The 11078-nt window shown below is 50.5% G+C and overlaps 3 protein-coding genes across 3 annotated transcripts; all 3 read left to right on the top strand.

The window, feature by feature from the left end:
* Positions 1–584: 584 nt before the first annotated feature.
* SPSK_00787 (uncharacterized protein) lies at positions 585–2048 on the top strand (the record flags this gene model as incomplete). Its single annotated transcript, XM_016727735.1, has 3 exons — positions 585–1144; positions 1223–1614; positions 1699–2048. 3 exons carry the CDS (start codon positions 585–587, stop codon positions 2046–2048), a joined length of 1302 nt encoding a protein of 433 aa, XP_016584370.1.
* A 2374-nt stretch (positions 2049–4422) lies between these two features.
* SPSK_00904 (uncharacterized protein) lies at positions 4423–5037 on the top strand (the record flags this gene model as incomplete). Its single annotated transcript, XM_016727847.1, has 1 exon — positions 4423–5037. The coding sequence occupies one exon, from the start codon at positions 4423–4425 to the stop codon at positions 5035–5037; it is 615 nt and encodes a 204-aa protein (XP_016584369.1).
* Positions 5038–8368: 3331 nt separating this feature from the next.
* Positions 8369–9674, top strand: SPSK_00809 (uncharacterized protein; the record flags this gene model as incomplete). The annotated part of the gene is made up of 5 exons (XM_016727756.1): positions 8369–8505; positions 8576–8648; positions 8937–9043; positions 9182–9429; positions 9475–9674. 5 exons carry the CDS (start codon positions 8369–8371, stop codon positions 9672–9674), a joined length of 765 nt encoding a protein of 254 aa, XP_016584368.1.
* Positions 9675–11078: the final 1404 nt, after the last annotated feature.

Raw genomic sequence — 11078 nt, 5'->3', positions numbered from 1 at the left:
GTACCGATAGCCAACACCTATAGCCACTGGTTAGTGGGTGTGTTAGGAGAGGAAACCAAAAACCAAGACAGGAGAGTTACCTTGTACCTCGCCGCCGTGGGCGAGAAAGTATACCTGGAGCGGTAGGTCAGTTAAGTCATCTAGAGGTGCCGGAAAAGGTTGGCGATAAGCGATGGTCGATGCGCAGGTTTGGTGTTTGTATATATACCCGTTTTACCGCCATGTCAAGGCAATAATACAGATAGCCTTTGCCTTGAAAATAATATTATATCAAAGGAGTGCACAGTCGCAGAGCGTGAGCCGTCATTAAAATGATGATCATGGACACAAGATGTTGTGGACGAGTTGCCACTAACTTGTTCGAACTTGGTATTGCTCGAATGCGTAAGAGTTATTTTCACGTGACTAATCATGTGCAGCTTTCATTCAAAATGATGTCAGCCCTGTGCTAAACTCATAGCGCGTCACTCCCTGTGGCAACCTTTTGCGCACATCGCAACCTCACTCCGATATCAGTACTTTCGCGCCCCGTGACGTTACTTGCAGCCTCGTCCTCGGGCATACACATACGGCACGCCGATATCATGGACCCGTCAAATACAGAAGAGCCAGAAGCTTTGCCTACAGTCGTGTTCGGCCGCTCAAACAAAAAGCGCAAGGCGTACCGGCAAAGAGGCGGCGACTCGACACAAGCAGACGAACCAATCGCGACAGCACTGAGCCCCGAGAAGACTGACACAAACGAAGAGACAGCGACGCCCACACAGCCACGGCCGGCTGGTGGCGACGACGACGAAGAGACGAAACCAGAAACGGACGACGGCGCCAAAGGCTACCAGGACGATGACGACAGCGCGGTAGAGGAAAAGGACGACGACGACGCTGGCGACGGCAACGGCGACGACGATGCTGCGGGTCTGACGGTCGCCGAGCTGATCCGGCGGCGCAAGACCCGCAAGCCCAAGATTGGTGGGGTGGAGTTCCGGGACGAGGCTGCCGAGGCCTCGTCATCATCCGCACTATCGCGTTACGCCGACATGGCCGTCGACGGTATGGACCTCGACATTGCGTCGGATCCCATGGCCATGGGCATGCAGTTTGTGCCGCAGACAGGCATGATCGGCGAGCTCGTCAACAAACACATGTACGGTTCCCTGTCCCTTTTAACTCGCTCTCCCGCCGGTAGCGAGCAATCCTCTTGATACAGACACTAATCCTTCAGGGAGGAGTATGTAGATGCACAGTTGGCTAAACGACACCGAGCAGAAGCAGAACAAGCACATCTGCCGGCTACCGGTGGGCTGGCAGGACCAGAGCCAAGCTTTGGTTCCAGTGCCGGTGCAGGCACATCCGGTGCTGCTTCAACAGTCGACGCGCGCCAGCAGCTCGCCACCAAGGGCAAGCTGCACGAGATTGACCTGGGCGCCGAAGCGCGTGCACGCAATGTCGCCATGACCGAGCGCGCCACACAGCGGCTCCGCAGCACGGGCGACGCCGGAGGCGGTGGCCCAGCAGAAGAGGGCACGCAATCCGGCCGCGGCGGTAAGAGGCGCCGCGGCAGCGACGACATCAAGCGAGACCAATTGGTTGAGCAGTTCCTGCATGAAAACAGAAGTAAACCACCCCCACTTCCCATTCCTCGCCAACCCTGTTAATGAACCGATAATCACATTTACTTTATACTAACAACCCACCCAGTGGACGTTGACGTCTATGATGCATCTCGCGATGCAGCAGGCACATCCGCAGCAACCACCGAGGGCCGGCCTACAGACGACCGCGTCGCCGAGCAGTTCCGCCGCGAGTTCATGGAGGCCGTCGCCCAGCGCATGCGCCGCAAGCGGAAACCACTGGGCCCGCCCGCCAAGCCCAAGACGGCCCGCAACGACGAAGAGATTCTGCGCGGGCCCAAGCTGGGCGGCAGCCGCAATGTGCGGTCCGTCATGCGCGACAAGTTGCTGCAAAAGCAAGAGGAAGAGCGCCACAACATGCCCAAGTACGAGCAGCAGCTGCTGGAACAGAAGCGGCGGATGAACCGGCGGCGATGAGACGGCAGAGTCAACGAGAAGGAATGTTTTGGCGTCGGCGTACCGTCTGGGAACTTTGAAGAAACTGTTTCTACCTTTTTTGCCTCGGGCATACTACGGCTGTATTCGCGATGCTCTCATCCCAGAAACAGTTGCCAAGCGCACGGCAACGGTCCAAAAAAAAAGATCCTTTCATTCGCACACCACGCTGCCACTCAGTCACAGTCATCCGCATGTACTGGAAAGCTCACCGTTGGGTTCAGTGCTATCAGGAACACTCTACGAAACAGGTAGAGTGTGCGTATATGGGGTCTGCAATAAACTGTGTACTGGCGGGCCAACGAAGACGCTGCGTTGGAAAGCTCAACTTGTTTCGGCGGTAATATTGAGACACTCTTCTGATATAGACGTTCCGGATCTCGGAGGTGTTCATGAGCCCGTCCTTTCGGCAGTCAATTATGTTATGTGGGCCAAATAGAGGCGGAATGTAGAAAAAGAACGCCACTCGCACATACAAGATCGTTATATGTGCCCCCCGTTTTGATGTAACAATGATACAATTGAAATATGAACAAAATACTCATTTTTTCCAGGTCAAATTGTCACTATTACTTACGATATTTCCCATGAAATGGTCGGTCTATTTTCACTTTTATATTTATTTGTGCTTTTTTCTTATAAAAAAAGCCAATAGTCAATATTCATGAAACGAAGAGGCGTTGACAGTTTGCCAATCTGGGAAGGAGCAAAGAGGAGCCAGGACAACATGATTCTTTCAACTGTCATATGAGGCAAGAGCAGCCGTGCGTGGAGATCAATCAAGCAGGTGCACTTGGCGTGTTTACCCCTTTTTCTGTGTTATCGACTGCAGTGTCTATTTTCTTATGACATTTCATCGCTCCTTCCTTGCATGTCCTTCCCAGTACCATTCTATCCTTGCCATCCCAAATTCTGCCCCTTTTCATCCCAATTGCTTCATTTCTCCTGTTTTCAGACCATTCTCGAGCGTCTCATTTGATTCTGCTCATGTTCCTCCAACGCCCTCGATCCATCGTCTACCAAACATCAGAACGAACATTGCATATTGTCGATGCCCACTAGCTCGGCTTCACACCTTGTTCAACCAAATGCGTACCGCTCTTGATCCCTCTCGATATGCCACCCACACTTTGCCAATCTGTGGATCCCGCTACTCTGACGCAAGCCAGGGCTTTCCCGCTGCCGCTTCCCGGCATTGGGCAGGATTCTGGGCATGGCAGACCAAGGTTACGTGCGTGCCCTTGGTTTTTGTTTAACGAAAGGCAAGCTCCCTCTGTCTTCTTCCCGCCTCCGCATTTCCACAACAACATGCTTGCTTTGGCTTCTCTCTGCCGCTCTCCACATGGCATCTGAGCCGCATTTTTGACCGTCCCCATCCTACAGCACAATATCAAACACTAGCGGTACGACCTGTGTTTAAGGTGAAATGCATTTCCAATTCCTTTTCTCTTGCCAATCCGGGTGTTCTCACACCTGTCGCACGTACGCGGCCCTCCATCTCGAAAGTCCGCCGAGACGTACAATGCCGCCCTTCCCTCCATGAAGAAACCGTGCCACGCACATCTATTCGATTCGAAACAAAAAAAAACATGACTATAAGCTATTTTTGGTGAGTCGTTTTTCGGAAGGTTTAACCGTCTATCCCTTGACTCTGACTTTGTTCTGTTTCCCCACCTTGACAGAAAACCGACAGATGAGGTAGATGCTGCAAGGCACATTTGAAGAGGCATTACAATATCCTCCGTACTAAGACGTCAAATACATCTACTAGCTAGTTAGTGCCACCCCAGGACCGCCCCGAAGCGGCGGCCAGAACGAAAACGTGGTAGCCATGCGGACATACCCTACCAAACAATGGCGCAGGGGACACAGACTATGTCCGACCAGGACGACTCTTGGCAAGCAACGTGTCGTCTGTCATGGCCTTTTCTGGACCATATGTACGACAAAAATGCGACGGAGGCAGGTATTGCTTAGGACACAAAAGGAGAACGAGATCAAAACTAAAAAGTTACAGCAGAAGGGAGAGCGGCGGCAATAGCCCGCTAAGCAATCCCTGATTAGATCGAGCATTGAAGCGGCCGACCACGGTGAACATCACCCCATTCTGCTCTCTCAGAACCGTACTTCTGACCATTCGCAGACCACATCCGGAGGTTTTATGACTGCATTTATTCAAGTTTCAACCAAGTTCCCCTTGCCATTGCAGCCCGTTAGATTGCCAAGCTAAACAGCCGACGACTCACACTGTCAGGTCAATATCGTCGTGTTGCTTGGCGATCCTGTTTCGCAATCCAGAGCGTCACGACTGACTTGGTCTACGCTTTGCGGTCTTTCATCCTTAGAATCAATATAAATGGCGCAAAATGCACCATCAGATAAACAAGGAGTTGATCTGGCTTCGATTCTCATTGTTAAACGGTACTCGACTAGCAATGCGGTTAATACAGTGATCGGCTGCAAGGATTTTGTCGAGAGGGTTCCATCAGGGATACGGTCGCACTATGCACTGGCGAGTTGCACATATGCCTACCCCCGTCAATATGCTGGAAACTTGACCCGGCGCAACAGAACGACAAACCCAAGCAACTCGCCAATCACACCCTGCCACTTCTCGATACGGAGTGTCTCGTGCCTGGCCTCCACAGCCCCAACGCCTCAGGAACTCCGTGCGGGTGCCTCCCCGAAACCTCGCCTCCCATTACCTGTTTTGTGGCCTGATGAACCCTCCACCAGTTCTGCGTTCGCATTCGACACTTATTCACACAGCCCTTTCTCCTCGTTTCATTTCGGCCCTCAAAATAGAAAGAAAGCCCTCTTCATGCTGGTCGATCCAAGCAAGGCATTGCCTCCGTCCCACGTGCACCCTCCCCGAAGAAGTGCAACATCCGCCCTCGCACGTTGCGCCACGGGAAAGCGTCCCGTTTCGAGCGCAGGGACATCAACTGTGGTCGAGTATGTCGGCAATTGAATGCGGTTAGAGCCTGAAGTCGACATCTTAGAAGAAAGAAGACAAGAATCTAGTTATGGGGCTTTGCTCTCTGTTTCTAGCCTTTTTGATATTGGGTGCATATTGTTGCTGATGTTTGCATCCAGACGATTTGAAGAAGCGGATCGTCTTGTTTTATGGTATGGATAAAATCTTAACATCCACACTTATGCGCACCAAACAAAACGATATGAAAGGGAGAACTGAAGATCAACTCCTGTGATGACCAAAAATACGAAAGAAGAAAATACACGCATCTTTTGTGCCAACACCCCTGTCTGCCTCTCTCGCCAGCACAACAAAAGTCAGTCCCAAACAAGTGGGCAGTTGGGAATTGTCTCTCAGTTCATTGTTACAGTTTGCATTGGGCTGCAGCCCCGCCGCAGAAACATCAAGCACGTCCAGGTGCCATGAATTGTCCGATACAGGGCGGCGAGCTTTGTAAGTGTCCGTTTCACATTTGTCTAGATCTCTGCGGTCATTGTATGCACCCTGTCAGGTTTCGCATACTGCTATGATCGCCAAAAGAAGGTGTCTTGCCGAAGCGTCAACCACAGCAGCAAGGATGTGCAATTGTACTTACCCTAACCGAAGACTGCCAAAGGCTTGGATGTCGCGACAGTCTGGGTTGCAGTCCATAATGCAGCAAGTTATTTTTAACATGTCGATGGTTGATACTGCTGCAAACGGGTTTGCTTCCAGCCTTCTTTGAAGTGCTTCCACCTCATTTTCCATGTCATGTCAACAAAACTTCTTCGATGGTGCTAGAAACGCGCTTGTGCAATTTTCTCTTTCAACAATACCATCTAACACGACCTCTCCCAATTCGCCTACAAAACCACCATCAATTTTTACTGACACTTCTCACCAGCAATTAATCACCAAAAGCAGAAATCAGGGCCAATCTGTTTCACTTGCGACAATAGCAAATACGGGCAATCTATCAAGGCGTCTGTGTGTCTGTGTGTCAGCGTTCCTCGTGTCTGTGAACCATGCCCGCTACATTTGCAGGGCTACCCTCCCGCGAGCCTACCAAGAGTGGAAAAGGACAACTTCAATGTGGAGTAGAACCTTCTTTGGATCCAGCCTACCGTTACATATAAATGTACAACATACCGCAAATGTCTCGTTTGCACAGGCGGAGTCTGGGTCAGGATCAGCGCGGGGGTCTAGAGGCGATGCAGCAACGCTGTTTTATCGATCGATATATTCGACCTACTATCCTTCGCTACGTTTCGGGCAGCACAATAAACGGAACATGCCCAAAGAGCTGGTAGAAACAGCCCTGACAACGTCTCCTGCACACAGTCCCAGATACTTTCCTGTTTACGACGTACGACATACCTTGCAAGTATTACGGAGAATTACGGCACGAAGCTTTTAATCCTGAAGGGGCCCTTAAGTGCAGAGTCTCTACTCTCCACTTTTACGCCATGACCTTTAAGTCTGCAAAACGGAAGCAGGCGATGCATAACAGAGTCACGCATTTGCCTTTATACTAATGCCGGCAAAATGGTTTCTCTGTGCCTCCGACCTCAACAGTTTCGTCAAACTCGAGAAGAGGAGCGGCAAGCAAGAAGCAACGATAAATAAACCAGGTTTGCTGAGCAACGTCTTGTTGGCAACTGAGAAGGACGAAATTCATGACAGCCTGGAGGATCCTGGAAGTCAACCTCCCTCCCCCACCTGACACTATCGACAAAGCAAGTGTTAAAGCGAGATCTCGCCCATCAACGTCCCTCTTGAAGATTAGGACATATCCTTTACCCACCGCTACATCCTGGCCCTCCTACCCCTTAAATGGGGGACTAGACTGGAGGGGGACCCCGCATCATCATCATCACAAGACGCGGCGGACCCCTGTTCGCGGCCATGTCCAGGCTGCCGGCAGGTTGTTCATTTGTTATCCCATCTGGGTAGAACAACACAACGCAAGCCCAAATCAACCACTGTATCCATCGTACGCCAATATGCATACAAATCCGCCTATGCGAAGCAATTGAAGGCTCTCAGGACCTTGCCTGGGCCTAGCCCACAGGTGATAGTAAAGTGTGAACTACACAGTGCAATGTCCCATCTCCGACCTGGTCTAGCCTGGTCTGCAATGGCACTCCAAATTTGGCAAGGGTTTGCAAGCATTTCAGCTTATGCCGGACTCGAATAAGGACTCGAGGATCATAATTCAACAACACAATCGTTCAACTAGACCGGGGTGCCATCCTACCTGCGGCTTCTTCTTTGAACTCTCAACGGAGTTTGATGCTTGTTTTGGGGCAAAAAAGAAGGGAGAGGGGAGAGGGGAGAGGGGAGAAGGGGTTGTGGGCCTTGTTGCCGCAGTCATGCTGGTCGAAACATCTATCAAAGCTGTCTGACTTGACCTGAGCGTGGACTTTTCTGGTCTGCCACAACGTATCATCTCAAGGGGACCTGCGGGCGGCGAATGGGTGACAAAGAAGACAAAAAGAGGGACGAATAAAGAGACAAGAGAGCCAAAGGCACAGGGGTTGCGTGTCTCTGGCCTTGCTCCCGCTATCGGGAGCAACCCGTGTCATGGCCTTTCCAACACGAATGACATCAAAGCCATTGGTTTAGTTGGCCTAGTATCGTCTCGCCTTCCTTGCCTTCTCGTAAATCCACACCCAGGGCAGAGAAACACTCGAAGCAATCACCAGCCTCTGGAAACATGCCAGGGCATGCCGACCCCTCTACCCCTTCCTTGCCCTTGGCCTCGCAGGTCTGTACCCTGAGAGTGATCCTGTAAGGAGTACATAACGTGGCTCACGACCACTTCTTCACCCCACCGACACTCTTCTTTCACTCACCATGTTCTGATTTTCATTCTCTTGATCACCTCCTACCAATTGATCGTTCGTCTTTTCCTATTCCGGCTCTTTGGACGACCAACAAGTTTTCACACAATATACATAGCAAGTACTGCCCACTCTTCGCCTGCTTCACCACCTCCTCTTTCTATCTCAGTCTACCCCAAACGCAATTTCGAGCTTTCGATCGTCGTCAGTCTTCTTTGTCTTGTTTGATTCCATTCGAGAGTAAACTGCAAAAAAAATCCACGATAAGTAAGACGACGGCCGCAACGCGAATCTCCTTTTATTTTTTTACCACAATCGAAGCATCAGCAGCACTTCGCAGCCTAGATTCCCAGTGTGAGAGAATACGTTCAAACAGGAAACAACGTACTTGCGCCATTCCTCGTTACTCTTAATTTCCCTAGCGACGATCTGACACTGGTCTATCGACAAGAGCTTCTTCCGCATGAAAATATCGTCACGTCTGGGACTTCGCCCAACCCCGGATGCAAAACATTATTCTCGCCGCGCCACTTGCCCGCCGCTTTGCCACTGGCTATCAACTGCTAACTAATACTTGTGTAGCGAGCAGCTCGTTCCAAAAATACAAAGTAAAGTCGGATATGGCGAAACTATTTATCGGGTATGCACTGTGGAAAAGACAACCTGGCGATGCTTATTTTCCCACGACGTACTGACGGTTGTGTTTCCAGCGGATTGGCTTGGCACACAGAGGAGACTACCCTCCGCCAAAAATTCGAGGAGTATGGCGCTGTCGAAGAAGCGGTACGTGATATTTTCGTCTCCCGCTCTCCATATCGTTGAACTCTCCTTTCTCTCCCCGAGCCGCTTGGTCTACTCGCTCCATCACTTCCCGTCGGCGAATGTCTGGAACTGTCGCCGACTTTGACCGCAAATGCACGCAGCTATGACTGTGACAGATACAGAGAAGAAGATGAGGCAGAGAGAAAGAGAGAAAGGGAGAAAGAGAGAAAGAGAAAGAGCAACGAACTATGGATGTAAGGTCTTCTAACCCTATTTATCGCCTTCCCCCGTCGATTTTGCACATTTTAGGTGGTTGTAAAAGATCGAGACACTGGTCGCAGTCGAGGCTTTGGCTTCGTCCGGTACACAAATGACGCCGATGCCCAGAAGGCGATCACGGCGATGAACAACATTGAGTGAGAGAGATGCAATCACCTGCTTTTGTTTTGTTTTGTTTCTTTGTTCCTGCTTTTCTTTGTCTTTTGTGGCTTCCCTCAACGCCGGGTAATAGTATTGGGAACAATTTCTGACCTGGATCTTCTCTCTTCCGTTAGGTTTGACGGACGGACTATCCGCGTCGACCGAGCATCAGACACTGGTCCGAGAGGAGGCTTCCCCGGACGCGGTGGTCCCGTTGGTTACGGCCCGAGGGGAGGCTATGGCGGACCCCAACATATGCAGGGTGTCCCATATGGCGTCCCGCCGCAGGGCTACGCAATGTCAGGACCACCCATGTACGGCCAGTCGTATGGTCGCGGTGGCTACCCTCCCCAGGGTCAGTATGGTGGACAGCCAGCTCCAGGTATGATCCTTCCCGTCTTCCAATAAGCTTTGAATTTCAAGCTAGAGATGGATTGGCACACGATTGACGAGGGCAATGGAAACAGCCTATGTGGTTGCGAGAAAAGCGTTGTACTAACGGGTGTATTCATAGGTTGGGGACAACCGATGTACGGCTACCCTGACATGCAGCAGCAAGCCCCTCAGGGGCAACAGGCACCTCAGCAGCCTTCGCAACAACCGCCGCAAGGTGGCCAAGGTTACTAACGTCGAGCCGCATCGACCCTTGGTGAAAGGTGTGGCAGGGATCGAGTGCGTTCTCATTTCGGACCCGAGGGAAAAACAAGTGGAAACTTGCACCTTTCAAGATTCGAAAAGAATTTGGAGACGGAAGAATCAAAACAAAGACAACGACGTATGTTGTTGGTTGCAACTGAAAGAAAGAGTGGGACCTACCTGGACTTTGTGTCTCTCGGGCCCTATTCTATTGCACTTTCTGGATATTTCGTCGTCATCAAACCAGCTACTGGATGGCGGTTGTACGATCACCATGGATGGCCGTTGCTCGCTTCGGTCGATCTGCATGATACCCTATTCTTTCAGGTTAGGAAGCGTTCTTTTTTGGGACTCGGGTTTTCTCCAACGCCCTTTTCCACGACACTTCCGACAACCGCATGGCGATCCCATTTTTTCGGCTCTGCTTCCGCGTTTGTCGGTTTACCATTTTGATTTCATTGTGTGCTGCTTCTCTTCTTTGTCCCTATTTGTTGTTGCTTATGCTTTATTTCTGTTGTTTGATTAAAATGACGTTCTCTTCTCTTTCCTGTTTCGTTTGCCTTTCGAGATTGCAGCATGTTGCTTTTGATTTATGATGTGCCAGAGAACAAAAGAAAAGAGGAAGACAAAAAGACATGACCACGATGCATGTTATAAGGGAAGATCTGGGAAGCAATGAAAACAAACCAGGTGCATATAAGGGAATGGCCAGAAGAGGGATACATGCATGATGGCTACGGGAATCACCGGGGTAAAAGGAGGTTGGGACCGTGGCAATGGATGTGGAGTGGGAATAGGAAGTCGTGGTCTGGATATATATGTTGACGGCATATGCCCCGACATATAATGACAAAGCAGCACAGTTCATGGGCACAACTTGGAGACACAACGTGGACAGGTGAACCGCAACACAATCTTGACTATGGATTGGGGATTTTTGTCTTGGGAATGTTAGGGGTTGGTTAGTAAATAACGAGGGAGACGGGGTAAAGGAAAGAAAAGAAAAACACGAAGTGTGTTGAAACAAAATAAGGGAAACTGCTTTGGTCTTTTTTCAGACTCGTTGTTATGTGGATTCTTTCAAGAGATTTCTCGGTCTCCAATTGCTTGCTCTCAACTACTCTTGCTGGAATCGCTGTGTGTGATCTGACGATCTGATGCTGACTGGTAAAATAAATAGAAGAAAAAAAATAAACAGGAGGAGGCGCACGCATGATGTTGTTCTGCTTGTATGTTATCTGCAACTGTCTTTTTCGGTCGAGCCATACCGCGCCGAGCCTGCAGACCCTTTGTGGGGGATCCTGCAGACTCCTGATTTCTTTTCTTCTCAACACCGCCCATTCGGTTCATTGGTCAGTCGTAGGTCGTCGTATGGATCTATGTTTATATGTCGCC

The sequence above is a fragment of the Sporothrix schenckii genome (assembly GCF_000961545.1).
Source record: "Sporothrix schenckii 1099-18 chromosome Unknown Cont48, whole genome shotgun sequence".
Lineage (NCBI taxonomy): Eukaryota > Fungi > Ascomycota > Sordariomycetes > Ophiostomatales > Ophiostomataceae > Sporothrix > Sporothrix schenckii.
The sequence above is the reverse complement of the archived record's forward strand: the minus strand, read 5'-3'. Positions and strand labels throughout refer to the sequence as shown.